The 19,374-nt window shown below is 39.8% G+C and overlaps 1 protein-coding gene across 4 annotated transcripts; it reads right to left on the bottom strand.

The window, feature by feature from the left end:
- Positions 1-96: 96 nt before the first annotated feature.
- Positions 97-15,316, bottom strand: IFNAR2 (interferon alpha and beta receptor subunit 2). Of its 4 annotated transcripts, none has more exons than XM_083817862.1 (10): positions 15,158-15,316; positions 14,414-14,573; positions 12,714-12,810; positions 9,535-9,582; positions 9,082-9,211; positions 8,741-8,904; positions 6,365-6,537; positions 4,881-5,043; positions 4,325-4,443; positions 97-1,549 (listed from the first exon to the last, which is right to left on the bottom strand). In XM_083817862.1, the coding sequence occupies exons 3-10, from the start codon at positions 12,754-12,756 to the stop codon at positions 863-865; spliced, it is 1,527 nt and encodes a 508-aa protein (XP_083673988.1). In that variant the 5' UTR covers positions 12,757-12,810; positions 14,414-14,573; positions 15,158-15,316; the 3' UTR covers positions 97-862. The 4 variants fall into 4 exon arrangements, with proteins under 4 accessions (XP_083673988.1, XP_083673989.1, XP_083673987.1 ...); XM_083817863.1 differs by lacking the exon at positions 15,158-15,316 and adding an exon at positions 14,717-15,049; XM_083817861.1 differs by lacking the exon at positions 14,414-14,573 and having other exon boundaries at positions 15,158-15,301.
- Between the last annotated feature and the right edge of the window lie 4,058 nt (positions 15,317-19,374).

Here is a 19,374-nt window from a genome sequence, read left to right as displayed (position 1 = left end):
AGGAGTAAACAGGCTAACTCATGTAGCTTTTCAAAGGCTAAAAAAAAAAACACCACAAAACAAACAAAACAAAAATAGTAAAAATTCTTAGACAGGTTTATGAAAAAAATTGTTTTTATGAAGTGTTTAAAATAACTTTACTGTCGAGTAACCTTTAAACATCACAAAAATATTTTTAAAAAGTATAGTATTCAATTACACAAAGTTATAAAAGAGACAGACACATTTAATGCCTTGAATCACAGTAACAAGAACTCTTTTGCAAGCTACTGAGTATTCTTACCTCCTCTCCCTGCACCTCCATGATTTCATTTATCAGCCTTCTCTGCACAAATTCAGAAATCAGTTTACTGACTGGAACATAGCACTACCCTGATGTCTGCAATCCATCCAGCAGAACAGGCTTCAGAGTAACCCAACATCAACACAGGTAAGGAATAGTAGCAGAGTCCTTTCAAAACAAAACAAAACAAAAAAAACACAAACCACCAAAGGGGGTTTGATTAAGAGACCAGCCAGCCATTCACATCTCCCTGTGCTATAAACTAACTCCTCACTTGAGTTTATAGAAGGTATTTACCATGTTACAGCTAAAAGGTATAATTCACTAGCAAATTGCAAAATGAAATAACTACTCCCTTTTTCTGCTACATCCAAATTGTTTTTGATACCACCTGAACCACACCCAGAGAGATCACAGAAATATTTGTTAAAAATGAGTCCCGTATATTTTCAGTATGTAGGCATATATTTTCAGAATGCTAAAAAAAAGAAAAGAGATCAGATCTGTATGTTCAGTCTAGAAGGAGCAAAGTTGGACAATATCTATTTGTACGTTATAAAACAATAGTGGTTCTCAGATTCATCTTCTTAGGTATTCAGTTTTTGGGTCCATATCTGAATCTGATGAGTCACTTTCATTGGAAGAACTAGATGAATCTTTCCATTCTTGAGAGTTGTTAAGACAGTGTGGTTTCTGCACACTTTCTGTATCTTCAGGGAGTTGTGATTCAAAAGCATGTCTATGTTGCCAGTCAACTGTGTCATCCTGGGAAGACAGAAGAGCTGCAGAACTGTCCATGGTCTCTTTAGAGATTCCCAGAAGCACAGTTTTCAAGTTTATGGTAAAGCAAGCACTGTTCGTTGACCTAGAAGAATAGGTACAATTCTCCTCAGGGAAAGGCTGAAGTAACTTGCAGCCTGGGTCTTCATCTTTTTCAATGTCCATCTCATTCTCTTCAAAAACTTCTGGGTCATCATCTGGATGTTCACTTGCCTGGCTGCTACCGTCATCATATGTGCTACTTGTAGAGCACCGCACAAATACACCTGTCGTGTCAGAGGAATGAGGTGCTCTTCTTACGATATCACGCCTTGTGTAGTCATGATTACTTAGGTCATCACTGTCGCTGTCATCGCTGTCACCTTCATCACTGACACTAGATTCCACTGCCTTTTTTTCAACCTCTTTATAAATGATCTCTACAGATTGTATTTTTTCAGTTTCAAATGTACAAGGTGAATAGGCAAGTGTCCTCCCGATGAATACCTAAAAGAGCAAAAAGAATTAGGAAAAAACAAAGACAAAAGATCAGCCAAATCTGCGCACACAGAAAAGTGAAGAATACCCCTACCCATGAAGTTATCAAACAAATTATTCTGTGACACATTTTCAGCTTTTTCTGCAGAGTTTAGTGCGACTAGGACTCCTCCCTCTTTGCCATTCCTGTGATCTGACAGCCTTCACTACAAATCAAGGCACACGCCATTGGACAACTGAAAAAAAATGACACTACTACCACGCAGAATTACAACATTTTTTGACTGACACTAATTTTTGAAATATCTTTCTAAGACTGAAAGCTCATTTTAGAAATATATTTTGAACCTGAGTTGAGTCTTGCAACCCTCTATTAGCTCTTCCAATTACAATGCAGAAGAGAAGCCTTACACAGAGGATCAATTTTAATGTCCTTTAGAAATTTACCATTTGAATAAGTGTCCTCTGTAATGCCTTAAGTACCATTTACCTTTTCCTCAGTTTTATCTGTACTTTTGAGGATTACTGAATGCTCTAAGTATTGGGGAAAAACATTCAACATGAACAACTATCCTCAGACACTACTTGGTAAAGTCATGTACAACAAGTCCTTGGAGATGAAAGTAATGACAGCAAAGGTCATAAACTTGAAGAAAAAAACTCTTAGAGAAAGTTGATGCTAATCAGCTCTGGATATGCTTGTGGAAAAAATGAAAAAATATGCTGAAAATACCCCACTGAACTCTGAACTAAATGCAAAAGAAATAAAAGACCATAAAAAAAAGCAAAATAAAAGTCCCAGTAATCTCATCATTTTTGCTTGAAATTTAGTAACAGTTCAATCTCTTCTCTATTAAAATTGAAAAAAACAGCTGACTATAGCCTGGCTTCTTCAAGCACTAAAACACGGCCCTGCTCACAGAAAAAGTCAAAGAAAGATCATTTTATTCAAAATAGGGGAACTGTGACTAATATATTACCATTTCCTTTCTTTCTCTGTTACTTTCATTACCTCTGCCTTAATCATAGACTTTTGTCAATCACTATTACCCAACTGAGAATAGCTTAGCTTTCGGAAGGTGATGCAGCTACTGTTTGCTTTGTGTTTGCCCAGCCTTCCTCCCTGAGTAAGTTTTCTTCCAGAGAAGTTTTCCTTTTTGTTGTTGTTGTTTACATCCAATTCCTTTATTTGGGTAGATTATGACAGCCAGGTCACAAGAGGTAAGCTCTAAGAATCTATGCCAACTACAGATTCTGACAGAGAACTCAAATATAAATATCCTTTTTTTTTTCCCCCCAGTAAGTTTTCCACTCTCAAACATTCCTCAAAAGACACTAATTCCTGTTTATAACAGAATACAGTAATAAATCATTACTGAGACTGCAGAAGTTAGACAGACATGAACCTACCCAAAGAAGTGGTCCCAAAATCTAGAACTAACAAGTAGGATACTTTTCTGGCAGTGAGGTATCTGCAGTTGACTGTATCCCAATCTATGATGCTAGATACACATGCACTTGAAAGCTGGTGACCCACAAGGTATATCTGATTTTAGTAAAGAGCATGTCTCCTGTGATTGAGAAGCTACCACTGACATCACAACTCAGACTCGGTTTTCTTGAGAAAAAACATGCTTCAAGACTGCTTTTCTTGAGAAACAACATGCAACAAGGCTGCTTCCTCAAAGCATATTTTCAACAGCTGCCCAGATTTGGCTGTCTTACCAGGCTGCTTAACTTCTACTTTTAGCATTTCTCATATGTTCTCCTTGCCTCCTTTTGTGGACAATAACCATGAAGAGCAGCTTTAGAAAAAGTGTTTTAGAGCACTAACCACGACTCTTCTCCAGAGAAGGCTTAAATAACTGTTTCATCTTTTGGGGAAAATGAGACCAAACCCCCCAGCTCTAGACCATTTTAATGTACCATCACAGGCACAATAGACTGGGACTTAAAGTTACTTTTTGTCTTTTTAGCTTGCTTTCCTAAGGAAATGTGATAAGGAGAAAACCTTGAAGGCAAACCTAATAAATATATATTTTTTTCAGTTGTAGAATCTCTCAAATGCCTTTAAACACATCCAGCATCCAGGGAGTTGGCTAAACAATCCTGAAATCTTCAGGGAGTTGTCTACTTATTGGAGTAATAAAAGATTGATTCAATTATAGGGCGAATTGGATTTGTTCCTAGAGAGTACGATGCTGCAGAGTGAAGTAACGCAGGCAAAATGCACCAGAAACTGCTTTACAAAAGGAGCAATGGATAACAAGTTTTCAAAGCATATTCCTTGGTGAATAACATTTTTCATCCCTGTGCATTTTACCTGAAAACTGGAGTAGGTTTTTTGTTCTGGAGTTATTGCCCTGGCCCAGATATAGTGGAAGAAGTGTCTGCTGCAGGAAGGATTTACGTGTATTAGGTAATTTTCAAAAGGCAAGGGGTAAATTGTCCTACGCTGGGTGCTCCACTGTAGAACCTAGCCTGCTTCTGTGAACCATCAAGAGCTCATTTAAGGTTACTGTGTGCGCATCTCTCCCCTTCAATGCTGCCTGTCCCCTCCAACTTCTCTCTGAAGTAGAAACAAATGGTTTTCAAAGAGACCGAATATTTGTTCCACAGAATGGATGAGATTTATTAGCCTGTAGATTATCTTTGACACAATCAAGCTGCAAATAAAAACATTCTAAGCACTTACATAACTTGTACCTAATGTACATAAATAGAAACTTTATATGGTAAGCTTCCTGCTCCCAACCAGGAAGGTTAAGCATGAAAATTACATACCAAGGTACGAGGAAGTGATTTTTTTTGAAGAATATAGCCTCCCGCATGCATACACTTCAGGACAATACCTAACACCAGTGAAAAACATACAGCACCTGCAAATGAAACGCTGTAATAACCTGCAAGTGAAAAAAACAAACAAGCAATCATGAATGAAGTTTTCAATGATCACATTTCATATTTCACATTCAGAACAGCTACTTAGAATATCACAATAATTTTGGATAGACGGGACCTCTACAGGTTATCTGGTCCAAGGTCAAAATGAGACCAAATCTCAAGTTAGATTCAGGAATTAAAAAAGAAGTTACACCATCTTTGATATCTATTTATTTAATTGGTGCAGATTTGCATGGTTCACAGGGTCAACAGTAAATTTGTAGCCCCGAAGTGGATGGGTTTTTTATTTCCCTTACGAATCCCCATAATGTTTATCACTTGGGAGGTACTTTCTCTCTTCGTATTTTGAGAATTAACTTGTAAATCTTCCTATATAAAAAGAAAACACTGGCACAATCAAGACAGACAATCCGTTCCTGCACTGTAACACAGTTACCTTGTCGAGCTACAGAGTCTGCAGTTGCACATTTCCAGGCTGATGGGATGGAATGTTTATTCATAGATGCGGAGACCATAACAGACACGCAGTAGTTTGTATTTGGATACAATTCTCCAATGACACTACTAAAAGTTTCTTTAGTGGTTCTCTCAGGTGGCCTCTACCATGAAAGACAACGTTTTAGAAAGTTAACTATTTGCCTAAAAAGAGAACCCAAGCCACCAATAAAACCTGGCTATTTCAGAGATAAACTGCTGTAGCATGTGAAACTGGAAACACTGATACAGTAACCCAGCATTTTATCTAGACAATCACTTCATCTCTAGTTCTAGCTGATACTAAGATGCCTACTTTATTGCCTAAAAAACTTCCAGTGGATGGAGTACACACTCTGGTTAGGCAACTTATTCCAGTGCTTTGCCAGCCTCAGTATTAATGTCTTTCTTGATGCTTCACCTCAGGACTGCACAACTGCCAACTTCACTTCACTGTTTTTGGTTACAGCCACAGTGGATGTGCCATTTCCCCTGTTTCTCCAGTAAATGTTTGCACACAGAGACTGTGGCCTCTCGCTGTACTTTGCTTGTTTACACTAAGCCATCTAAGCCATCCCCTACTATTCCAGCATTTCCTCATGAGTCACGGCTCAGGTTCGCTCCTACAGTCCTCGCTCTTCCTTTCTGGATCCTGCCACTCTTCCTCTAGATCCTGGCCCATGTCTTTTCTGAACTGGAGCTAGGTAGGTGTGCTTTCCAAGTACTGGGTAGGTGAGAAATATGCTTTTTTTCCCCTCTTCCTCCCCCTCAGCAACATGAGTCATGTTTAGCTTGTAATAATCCAGAATGCTCTCTTCCTTTCTGGCAAAACTGCTGCCTGTGTAGCCGTTAACATCCTACTTATTATGCAATTATTCCTAAGTGATATACCTTGCATTGGTCCTTACTGAATGAGTTCCTTTTTATTTTATTTCTCTGTTTGTGTGAAGCTCATTTTACGTTCTAATCATGCCTATCTACCTCTCTATTGCAGCATACAATAAAATAAAACACAGACCCAGAACAGGTAGTTTCAGAAATTAACTAGATACACTTTTCCAGTTTGTCAGAGAACTACTGAACTGCTTGCTGAACATATTTCCTGATCAGCTGTGCACAGGAAACTACAGCAACTGCTGGTAGTTTCTGCTGAAGTCTTTTCCCCTTGGCTTCACAGAGAATAATCACTTGAGCCAGTGCCCCATGCCTTATTTCAAGTAAGGATACAGGACAACTAACACTCCTCTTCTATGCCTGCTTGTCTGCAGTAAAAGGAAGTCATGATTTTATTTTCTTCTAAGCATCTCCTATTCATACATTTACTTCTGTAAATCTGCTGACCACTAGAGCCATTTTATGCTTTCTATTTGTGCTTTTATGCTTTCTATTTGTGCTTTTATGCTATTTGTGCTTTAGACAAGAAATACAGAAATAAAAGTTCTTTACCTTATGCTCTTCATCAAGCGTTTTCAGTGTTATATGATAATCAATCTCTTTATATATATCAATTAAAGACACCGGCTTTTCATTATTTCTTAAGTGAGAGGTTGGCAACTTCATGGTGACGTTTATGCAGTTTAGACAAGAACTGATATTAACTTCTGGTGGTCCCAGGTATGCTATTAAAAAAAATAAAAAAATTGAAGAAGCATACAGTATGTACTCAATACCGATTCTATTTTGGTGCTGAATACATAGCTGGCTAACCAGATTCCAGATTATGTCACTGTTGTAAGATCCACAAGGCCTTGCAACACTTAAGTTTTGTGGGAAAAGATAGCTTCACCACATGGCTAGACTATAAAAACAACCAGCAGCCATTAGTAGGGGAGGGAAGAAGAAAGGTGACAGAGAAAAAAAGGTGACACTTTGCTTCAGCTCCACAGGGAAACGCACTTTTTATTTATTTGAGAGGAAAGCTGAGATTAATGTTTAGGAAAAGCTGACTACTTTCTTGCTCGTCATTTTTTAGTCACTGGAAGGAAGGAATCCCTGTAGAAATTTGGTGGTGTGTGGCCCCGCACATACTTATACCAGTTGCAAGGAAGGCTACAGGTTCAACACTTGGAAGCTGAGCATTCTACTGACAACAGTTGAAATGAATGCATTCTGAAGACTGCCTTTGAGTTCAAAGTAACCTCCTAAATTTTGTTCCTCAGAACACACGTTTGAAGAGATGTGTACACTGAGTGTCTCCCCTCCAAAACTAGACATCCAACAAGACTAGATTTGATTCAGTATGGAAGTTCCTTTAAGATCTTCTTTCCTCCAACACAGGAAAGAAGTAAGTTTGTTCTCACACCACTTCTCAACACTCTATCTCTGTAAGATTCAATTTGTGCACAATACAACATGGAGAAAAAAAGAGATAGTTTGGATTTTAGTTTTGTTTTGCCCAGAAGCATGTACATTTTGCTCAACGTGGAGACTAAATTGCTAGCATCTGCAAAATTCAGAAAAGCAATACACTTTTGCCAATGATTTCTGTTCCTGAAAGAATGGAATGGGGTAGGGAAAAAAAAAGTTTAATACTTAGAACAAATGCAAGCTTTTACCCACCCCCACACAGGAAAGCACATTTCAGTCTAGTTACAAACTTACTCCTTTCCCATCATTTGGTTTAAATTAGAAATAAATATTAACTTAAATTTGGTTCTAGTTAAGTGTGGTTGTTCTCTTGGCTCTTTCTTATATTAAGCCTCTGGGCCTTTGCTCAAATCCAAGCGTCAACAGAAGTGAGATTCCACTAGAGCTATTTGACAGTAAACATCAACTGCATCAACTGTATCCAGTAGGGAAACATCTCAGAATATTGTTTCTTTCCTGCCCAAGTATTGTAAAACGAGGCACTACACTGTGAAGACTAAAGGCTTCATCCAAGTCCTACGCCATGAAAAACATGACTTCACTCAATTGCTTATAGTTTGAACCAGAGGACTACTAGCAAGACATCCAGTTTCAATTTACAAGTTGCCAATGACAGACAATCAATCAGCACACTTGGTAGTTTGCTCTTGCTTCAGCTCCTGGTCAGAGCAGGCTGTTAATGTTGTTTTCTTTTTTTTGTTCCCCTCCAGGACTGAAGAAGCCTACCATTGTATTAAGTAGTGGTCAATGCATCTTCTGATCCTTCTCTTTATTAACCTAACTGCTGAAACACCAAGGACCTCTGTCTCTGAGGAATGTTCTCAAATCCTTCAGTTATTCTTAGTTACAAAAAATATATATTGTCAGTAACTTCTGTCTCAGCATCACTTTAATTATGGAGCTTTCAAAGAAGCCCCTAAGTCTCTGTTAGTTCCAAATGAAATACTAAGCACAGCTAAGGGTGATGCTGCCTCTGGCATTAGATGTCACTGCTAAGCATTTTCTTTCAGAAGCGAGGAAAAGGAAAAGAGTAAGTTGATGAAACAACAGGTAAATCTCTCTTCCCCTACACCTAGTGCAGATGTGGTATTTCTTCAGTTCTTAACGCTGACTATCCGAAGACAAAATTATGCATCTCACGCACTTAGTGATTTTTACTTCATGCTTGTGAATGCACAACATGATTCTGTTTTCTGTGTTTACATATTTCATTTCAAAACCAGAGTCTTGTCTATTTATCAGAACTAGCATAACCCCAGATTTTAGAAAGCTACCTCTATATTCTATGCTTTGTAACTGATACGTAATAGATTATAATACAAACTCACATTCTCTTACATAAGAAATAAAACTGCCAACCAAGTTAGTTTGTAATGCCGTACTGCAAAGCTAGCAGAGCATCATTTATACATAACTAGGAATAAATACTAAAATGAACAAATGCAGAGCACTTACTGTCAGTAACTGGCACAAAATCAAGTGTAGAAGAATTGAATACTTTAGTTCCTACAAAGCTCCGAACAAATACAGAATACGGAAGAGATACATTTTGTAAATCCTCTGTTAGGTTACAGGAGAGTTGTTCAATGTATGAACAGTTTTGTGCAATAATCCGGTTCCTGTAAATCAAAATATATAGTAATTAAAGATCGAAAATAATCTATTCATATCCTCCAGTATAAGAAAACATCTTTGTGGAGTGGAAAAACAGGCAAGGAAGAAAATAGTCATGCAGAGTATTTTGAACTCCTAAACATTAAAAGAAAAATTTGTGTCTAATATGAAGTGAGACTTGCCTGCGGTCATCGTACAGTACACGATAGTATGCTGTCACATTTGGGTCAGTTCCTGCCTGCCAGGACAAAACGTGCTGGAAGTTGCAAGATTCCATTTTTAGGTTGAAAGGTGGCCCTTCTGGAAACCTTTCTAGAAAAGGAAGGGAAAAAAGAAAAACAACAACCCATTAATATCATCGATATGAATGGCAAACAAATTTGAGATTGCAACAATTCTAATCAATAAACCTGATTAGAGAAAACCAATATTAGCCCCCAAATAAAGCAACCATAGAACACAATAGAGTTCAGCACAACAGAAGACACAATGCAAAGGACTGTCCTCCCATATTTTAGTTCTAAGAAGTTCTTTCTTCAAGAAGCATAAAGTTGCAAAATGATGCCTGGTAAGAATATGTCAGTCTCCTGAACTGTATTAGGAAAAGCATTTGGAAGACAATAGAAACTTCTTACCAGGCAAGCTGCTGCAACAAGCTGCACACAGAATACAGATGATGTACACTGGAAAATGAAACCACATATTAGTGAATTTGCATGTCTACAGTATCTGATTATTAGCTTCCTATTGGCAATATTAATCCACAACAGTCAGAGACAATTCTAAGTATTCCCTCAGCTGAAGTGTTCATGCAGTCCCTTGACTCAACTTTGTATGTTACTGGATTCTCTCTTTCACATCTTCCTCTTCCTGCTTTCCCCTATAATTTCCTCCTTCCCCCAGAGTACAGGATGCCCCCTTTTCCAACTGGTGTCATCAACTCAAGGCTCCTAGGAGCTTATTATTTTGATAACTACCCTGTGGTTCAGGCTCACATTGATCCCTGCCAAAAGAGGTTCAAGACTCAGTTCAAATAAACCTATTTAAGATGTTCTTACCACACACTGTCTTAGAGGATCCTGACTATATTTTAGGTAGCTTACCCTGTCTAGCAAATACCATGTTACGTCAGGACAAGAATCTTACAACTTTACTGGAGTAAGATAGCTACTACTGCTTGAAGAACATTACTGAATCATCTTCAGTAATGAAGGACATACGTCCTTCTTTGCTGAATGTGGGGAATCCTCAGTGTTGTAGTACTGGTATATAATGCACTGTTTTCAGTCATCTAACTCCTAACTTCCTCTCTAGTTCAGTTGCCCCTCCTTCTGTTTTGGTTTAACCCTGGCAGGCAGCTCAGTACCATCCAGCTGCTCACTCACTCTCTCCAGGTGAGACAGGAGAGAGAATCAGAAGGGTAAAAGTGTGAGAACTCATGGATTGAGATAACGTCAGTTTACTAGGCAAAGCAAAAGCTGCACAAAAAAGCAAAGTGAAACAGGGAATTCATTCACTACTTCCCATCGGCATGCAGACATTCAGCCACCTCCAGGAAAGTGGTGCTCATCGCGCCTAATGGTTTCTTGGGAAGACAAAGGCCATCACTCTAAATGTGCCCCCCTTCCTCCTTCTTTCCCCCAGTTTTATTGCTGAGCCTGATGCCTGTGGTATGGGACATCCCTTTGGTCAGTCTGGGCCAGCTGTCCTGGCTGTATCCCCCCCCAGCTCCTGGTGCACACCCAGCCTGGTTGCTGGCAGGGCAGCAGAAGAAGCAGATAAGTCCTTGGCCCTGTGTAAGCTCTGCGGCAACTAAAACATGACTGTGTTATCACCACTACTGTCATCAAAAATCCAAACCAAAGCCTCGTACAAATCTCTTTGAAGAAAATTAACTATCCCAGCCAAAACCATGACACCTTCCCAAACTGAAGTTTGTGTCCTGTTTCTGTAACGTTACCCTGTGGGTGTTTCTAGCTCTTTCTACACCATTCTGTTTTCTGCCTGGAAAAGAAAAAAACAAACAAACAAAACAACAGATACTGCAACACTTTTAATTCTCTCACATGACATGGTTAAAACTGCATTCAACCTGTCAGTCAGGCCTACTATCTGAGCAACCTCTTGAACCTTCTTGCAAACCCCGGCATTCTAGAGATCTCCACGTCTTCTCATATAACCTCTGTAAGGGACTGTCCTCGCATGCAGATTCTAGCTATATCCGCAGACCAACCGAGTCTTGCATCTTTTGTATCTTTTCAGCATGGCACTTGGAGACATTCTTGAAATGATTGTTCTGACCCTTCTAACTCTTTTTCAAGATACTTTAGCTCTCTTCTGCTTTCCTGTTTTAATTTCCTGTTTTCATTTTAAAGGCATTTCTGGGCCTGTCCTCTTAGGATGAGATGCTCACTCATACACTGTGTCCAAGAAATCATCAGTTAAATTTCAAACAACCATGCTTTTTCCTCATGCTTTAGAGGAACTCCCTGGAAATATCTGCAAAATTACTTCAGCATTTTTCCCTTGAATTCTTCAACATGATCTCGTTTGTTTTGACACCTAAGCCCCTATCCAACAATATTACAATACCCAAAACACCACTATCCTACTACCTCTGTTGAACCGTGTTAATTATTACTGCCATAACGTCTTATCTTGCAAGTATTAAAATATGCTCTCTATATCCGTTCTGAAATTAGATGCAAAGAGATTAAGCAACTCACCAAAGTTGCACATGCAGCAAATATATATTCCCAGAAGAGAGAAGACTTCTCTCTCTAGCTTCATTTTACTATACAAACCACAAACATCTCTTGTATGTCTTATTTTGCACATGATCTTCTACATCATTACTGAATAATAAATACCCCCTTAGAGAAGTGCCATTAAAACTAGAACCATTGCTTTCTTGCCATATAGCATGGGGTATGAATTACAAAGCAATACCTTAATGGTTATTATTCTTCACCTGAACACGAGCTTAGATTTGTAACCACACGGTCTGTAGCACATTGATGATACTTCTGCTATATCAAACAGGATCAGTGTTCAGACTCTAGTAATGACACACTTCCATATAGCAAGCTCTTTGGATTAGTAGATGCAATCTTTGGAGATCCTTTCTTACCCTAGCCACCTCACGTGTGTCAGGTGTCTTGCTGAAGGAATTCCTGTTGACACAGATAGTTTTCTTTTCTCTCTGTATTTTTAAATACCTTTCCCCTCTCAAATCTAGTTCATCTAGAGTTCAAATTGCTTCAGTAACTTAGTTTCAACAAGCACTATTACCAAACTCTCCAATTTGTTAGTCTCTAGCATAAGAGATACAAACAGGAAAAAGTATGTTGTGCCAAATAACTGCAGTAAACTTAAGCTGCAGAAACAAAGGTAATAAAGTAAAATGAAGAGGGAATCATCATCATCATCTTGTCCTGTTCACAGAATTAAATGATTCTATCAGAACAGTTTCCCACTACAATTAGAGTCCAGCCAACAAGCTATGTTTGCAGTGTTTACTAACCCAGAAACTGAAGAGTCCTGAAAAAAGTTAGGACAAGAAATGACAAAGTATCCAGCTAAGAGTTCACTGGATTTTTAGAGCATACTGTTTCAAAGTATTTTTTTAATGGAGAAATATGGTTTTAGAATGGAATATATAGAATATAATACCCTACAATCTTGATTCTGTGAATTATTATAGGGAGAGCTCTATAATAACTTTATGGTATCTTAATTCAGTGACTTGGAAGGACTGGTAGTGAAAAATCACCAGAACTATCTCTCCTACAACGTAAAAGTACAAGCAACTTACCAAATGGGTAAAAAGGCAGTGGTCCACCCATCAGTGTTTCCATAGTGATTAAGAAGTACAGCCTACTGATTGTAAAATAAACATTTTGCTTCCATACCTGCAAATACATTAAAAACAATCACATTCAGCAAATCATGTTGTACATAAAATGAGATATACGTACAGATAATTATTTTAACCTCTTCAGTGCATTGGGGGAGAGGCATTCTCACAGTTGCTACTATCATCCTGGGGGATGATGCTCAAAACAGACAATTTTATGACAATAGTACTTCCACCCCCAGTCCCTCGCGGAAAGTGCTCTTTCCATTTCAAATAAATACCTAAAGCACTGTACAACTATTAGTATTGATTTTGCATGATGATAGTATTAGAAAATTCTAAGCCACTGATTCCAACTTATAAAAACAGTTAAAATAAAGATCACTTGCCTTTATTTGAAATATTACAAATATTACAAGAAATATTACAAGAACTGTTGAAAAAAATGTTTCCAGAAAGAAGGTAGATAGGCAGGTTAGAAAAAAAAAGATACAATGGTTAATTATAAGGAAGTTATTAAGTTTTGTTAGAGTTTTTAATACATAAGGTCTATTAAAATATTGCCTATTCTAGGTGTTGTTATTTTACTCTACTACCCTCATCGTATTCATATTTGCAGGACTTGGTTTTTATTTACAGGCAAAGTACTAAGGTACGACTGTGATTCTACAGATAACTGAGAAAAGGTATAAGTCTTTGGAAAGTACCTTCTTCTCTAAGTTTAATAAAATAAATTGTTTTTGAATTTAAACTATTTTTTTAAACTGATTTTCTCTGCAAAACAAACAGCTTAAAATTAAAAATTGTGATAAACCATATTGTGGTCAAACTCAACACAGTATTTTAAATGTATCTGATTTATCTGAGATGTAACTCTTATCTGCTCAAAGCTTTAGCAGGACTAGAGGAAGTCACTGAATAAGTGTTAAGAACCTGTATCTGTGCAACTGATAATCATAATTGCAAAGTAATAAACTCTTCCACAGATGAAGAGAGTGTTCTTTTTCATTTCGTTTTTTTTTTAATTCATTAAAGCATGAAGAATATTTCAGAGATATAAAATGCTTGTTTCCCCCTTCTCAATCAAAATCAAGAATGAATCAAAAGAAGGTATGACTTACTAGTTACACAATCTTTAAGTAAAGTTCAGCACTTACAATAGCAAGCTGGAAAGTGATTAAGTCACCAATATCTATCAAGTCCATTTAGCTTTGACACTAGTGAATGGCAGAGAACAAAATAATCTGACATTCAGATCAAGTTTACAAATTACACAAGTACAAAAAAAAAACCAACTTTCTACTTTCAACAAGGCAACCAGCTTCATCCAGAAGTCATACAGAAGACAGTGGTACTTTCACAGGCATTTTAAAGAACACTTACACCTGCAGGATCTGATTTTTGATATTTCTTACATATTCTACAGTTCGGCACCTTAGAATACGTAAGGTAAATGTGACCAAACATGTTTCTCTTTGAGTTTGTACAGTCATCTAAATCTACACGTCCTCTACAAGTTTATCAATGACAGTGGAAATTTAAGGGGAAAACCATTCCTGTCAGGACTCTCATTAGCTCTTCTTACTCTTCCGCCTCAGAGCCTCAACAGCCCTTGGAGAGAAGCCATGGAAATACCTGTGAGTCCAGCCCCCACTCACCTCATCAGCCAGCTCTTAGACTACCAACATGATAACTCAGCTGGGTACTCCTGCATGCTGCCTGAAGCCTCCAGCACTTTCACAACTCAGCTTCACACTTCCACCTCATCTGCAGCTAGTCTTTAGCTTGAGTTCAGGCCAGGTGGTTTTGAGTTGGATGCTTCCAATTAGGAAAAAAAAAAAATTAAAAAAATTTTTGAAAGTCACTGGTTTGTATTTCAGAATAGCTTCACATTGATAAAGCAGAAAACACACCCTGTTCTTTGAAACAGGCAGATGGCGTGTTTATTTATAGAAACTTACTCATTTGAATATTGAGAGAGACAGACACCTAGGAGATGCTTCACACAGAGAAGCCTGCAGAGGAATGTGCTAAACCTACACAGGCAGCAAGATGCAGGAATTGATTTCGTTACAGAATCCATGTGAGCCATTTAACCTCAGAAACCCGGACCCGGCGATCAGGAGCCCACCAGCTGCACCCCCGGGGTGCCCCACAGCTCCCCCGAGGACCCAGCGTGGGACATGCGGCCCTCAAGCGCCCCTCCTGCCGCTCCCGACGAGGAAACCGGAGGCTACGGGCGAGCAGCCCCCTCGCTCAGCCTGCCGCCCTGCCTTTCCCTTCACGACTTCCCACCCCCGCAGCGCGCTGCCTACCGCGCACCCCCAGGCGGTGCCGCCGGGGACCCTCCTCATTTATCCCTAACGGAGCGGCCCCACCGCCCACGCTGCTGGCGACGTTACCTCCGCTCGCTGAGGGAGGCGGGCGCCCCCCCGGCCGGACCTGGCGGCGGGCGCCATCCCCGCGGGCTCCCCGCCGCCCCCGGGCCGGCTCGGCGAGAACGCAGCACGAAATGGCGGCGCCGGCCCGGCCGCCTGGGCACGCCCCCTAGCTGTTGGCCACGCCCTTTCCCGGCGGGAGTAACGGGCCGGGGGTGGCGGCCGTTATGGCTGTGGGGCCGACTTGGGGGGTCCTGCCTGGCTCGGCTCGACCCTGCTCGGCTCGACCCTGCTCGGCTCGGTGCCGGGGGTCGTGTCCCGCTCCGCCACCCCGGCCCGTTCCCCTGGGCGGCCTCAGGCACCGCTTTCCGGGCACTTAAGGGCTCGGCTTGTTTCGGTTTCTATTCATGAGCGCTTAATCCGGCTCTTTGATTATTACCAGTTTTTTAAATCGTGAAGTAAACCTTCACGGAGAGCCGCAAAGGCTCCTGTTGGTTCCCTTTCTCGCTCGTGACCTCAGTGCACAAGGGGAGCGCTGCTGCTGCCAAGCACTTCATAAATATTTGCCTCAGTGGATGGGGTGTCCTCTGCACCACTATTTTCTGATAGCTAAAACTGAAGTGAGGTGACATTAAATACAGCCCTCATCAAGTTATTCACTAAAAAATCTTGGTACTTACCTGAGAGGGGTAAGAAACCAGTGCCAGTTAGCAGCCATGTCCCTCCACACCTCCAGCATCGCCAGCTAAACCTCCCAGGCTGCTGAGCTCTGGGTCTTTGCTGCTGGAGACGTGTAATTTGGGGTGTTGCTTGGTGGCTGATGTGGGGTCACACTGTACTTTAAGCTACACTAGGCAAAGCAAACCTGAGATTTACCATAACCACCTTTCAGGCTCCTACAAGGCTTCTACAAGCTTTCTGGCTGGATACCTACACTGCTTTAACCCACAGACAGCTTAAATTTAGTCAAGACAGTTCTTCCCTGTTTTACTGCATGAAGCAATAACACTGAGATCTGAGATGCAGAGCTTTGAATAAAATCTCAAAAAAGGCTGAATTCACTATATGTCTGTGCATGCGTTTGTCTCACGGGGCAAGTGGTGTATGTGGCACCATTACTTCTTTCTTGACTTCTGTTTCTGTAGGGCTCTTGGCAATGCCCAGCTATTCAAAGTTGAAAAATTCTAGTTCCAGACTAAGCTTTTAAAGGACAGGATGTTTACATGGAAGCAGAATCTGGAAAAAAAATTGGAAGGATAATCTGAATCGTAATAATATCTTTATGTGGTTCACTCACCTCTTGGATTGCCAAACATAAAGATCTTTTAAACTTTTAATTTTTATTCTGTTCTTGTTTCACTTATTTCTGCCACACTGTTTTTTTCTTAAAACAACAACAACAACAAAACACAAAAACACCATGATTTGCCTGTGACCTTTTTTCTTAAATGCTTTTTCAGCATTGTTTTTAGTGAACCCTCTTTCTAATTTTCTGCCATCTTTGCAGTTCTCTGAAACTGTTGTTCTTTCCTGCACATTAGATGATTTTAATGGCTCTCTTGGTCTCTCAGTGCTTTGTGCTGAAGACTGATATTTATCTGCACTATTTTTTTTCCTCTTTACATTTCCTTCTCCTTTTTTCCTATCATTCCTTGTCTCTCCACTTCTTTAAACTATAAGCATAGTTTAAAGACTTTAAGCTATAAATATAGTTTAAAGAGAGTTCTTCACCCTTCTCACTGGCCTTCCTCATTATCCCCACTGATAATGCTTGGTCATCAAGTGGATCTTCTGTCTGGCCTAGGCACAGCATGGATGAATCAATCCTCAAGACACTGCCTCCAGTGAAGAGAAAGTTGTGAGGAGAAAAATGCTTAAGTGAGCAACGGTAGAATGGGAAAGAGTTCGGTGGTTTTGCCTCATGCAGCAGTCAGCCACTTTGTTTTGGACACTTCAGATGCAAGGACTCATTCACCTGCTCACATACCTATCTTGTAATGAGAAAGCCAGCAAATAAGATACCATGTTATGGGAGATTTTTATTTTCCAACATTTGTAAGGGTAAAGAGAGAAGAATTTTCCCTGGAGGAGTAGTGTTGACCCTGGTGCACTCAGCAATTTTGCCTTCTTCACAGTATCAGCAGGTGGCTAGGGGAAAAATGGAATGTAAGATTGTTCCAGTTTAGGGCAATAGGAGCCCTAAGAGGCAAGACCCCATGTTGCAGAATAGCTGGAATCTAGTTCAAGTGGTAAAACATGGGGATACTGCTGAGCCTCTGCTAAGGATGCCAGCCTGAAAAAGCCCTTGAAAAGCATTTCCAATGAAACTTTTTGAAAATCCTGTATAGCAGATCCGATGCACCAGGTTCACTATTTGCTAGTGGCTCCGTGGCACTCCCAGCTGTGCCTGGTTAGGGCTGATTCTCTATGCAGGCAAGGGTTCACTGAGTGTAAAAATGCTGGGAATTAAGAAAACTAGTTTAAAGTGATGTGAACCTGATTTTGATTTGCTGTATTTAGTGTCAACATGCGCTGGTGAACCTGATTTAGTGGTTTTGCTAGGGAGAATACCACTACACAGCTTCCAGGACACCTTTATATAACTTTGCCTGGTTGTTTACACCTGACACATCTATTTATATTAAATTGTATTTCTGTTTTTGCTATTATTATTTTGTTATGAGCCCAAGTGTGCAGATTGTTCTGAAACCTTGGGGGATCCAAAACTAGGAGAGACCACCCCCTTTAAAAATAATAGTAATTGTGTACAGCCCAATGAAAATCTTTATATGTTCATGTTTTGCCATCTAGGATCAGAAATAAACAAAAAATGCAAGATTTGAAAAGTAGTTTTTAAGTCTTTCCTGGCTAACAAAATTGGAATGTGATCTTTTCTGGCCTGAAGGTGATGCTGTTTCTCTAGGAAAAGTGTTGGAAAAGACATTGGAGTACTTCAGAAGTCTTAGAAAGTACTTCTACTAAAGTTAGGTATGCACCTGTTTATGCTCATGGATTTCATGTTAATATAATTCTACAGATCTGTTTCATGAACACTTTGGAAGACTGAGACTTCCCTTAGCAGAACTTAAAGGTACCTTATTAAACCTTCCAGCGTATGGCGGACAAACACACTTAAAATAAGAACTTGTTGTTTTTGTTGTTGTTCATACACATCTTTAAGCTGTCTTCTCGTGTTGATCAAATGCTTTGACATGCATCACATGCTTTCCAGGTGTGTTGGTGGGAGCGAGTTGTGATTTCTGTGCACATCTCTGGAAAAGATACTTGTGCTTGTTTGTTTTGAAAGATTTTTCTGTGCAAGAAGAGAGACAGAGTAGGTTTCCGGCATCACTTCAGAACCTTGAAAATGACTCATTTCAGTCAGCTTTTACCACCTCTGTGTTTTGACTCAGACTGTCATATACAGACAAATTTCTGAATTTTGGCCCTCTCGTAGGGCAAAAAAAGGGGCAAATATGCCCCTTTGTAGGCTTGTCACACTGGTTAGATCCTTTTCCTTTTTACTGAGGCATCTTTTTTTCTGCAAAGGTTGCTTAAGACCCAGTTCCAGTCTTGAATGTCTCCAGGACGCCCTACATTTCTGGTGGGGTGAGCCATGAGAACCTAACACGCATAAAGGCTGCAGGAATATATCAGAGTTCCTGCACTCTACTGCCATATAGAATAAATAAAATCTGCAGGCGTGTCAAGATGTGTGAAACAGTGATATATTATCTTGTAGCATTTCACCTACACAGGGAAAAGTTCTGTTTCACGCCTGCAAAAAATGGATTGCCCATTAGGTCTGTTTGCCTAAGCCTCTACACCTGTGGTGTATAGCTTTACACCTGTGGTGTATAGGTCCTTGCCGTGCAGGTTCTGCTTTTTCTGCCTCATGTGCCTTGCACTGCATCCTGCCTGCTTTGCATTGAGAGTCATTTAGGTAATGAGCCCTCTTTTGGTAACGGTAGCTTTTACTGGACATATGGATATAAAAGGTGGCTACTGATGATTTGCAATCCTCAGCAGTGATTTCTAGATGCTTCTGTAACAGAAATGACAAAAACTCCCTCTCAATATTGGTTATTTTAGAGAACCTGAAAACTTTACTCTTGAAACTGCTGCCTTAAATAACCTTGATCATTGTCTCAGGGGAAATGGCAGATGCCAGCTTGAATCTTTACATACCACAATCTGCAAAATTTAATTTGACCTCTACATCATTTATGATGTAGAGAATC

Source organism: Anser anser, assembly GCF_964211835.1.
Source record: "Anser anser genome assembly, chromosome: 1".
In the NCBI taxonomy this organism is placed as follows: Eukaryota; Metazoa; Chordata; class Aves; order Anseriformes; family Anatidae; genus Anser; species Anser anser.
Note: the sequence above shows the minus strand (reverse complement) of the source record. Positions and strands in the feature narration are given on the sequence as shown.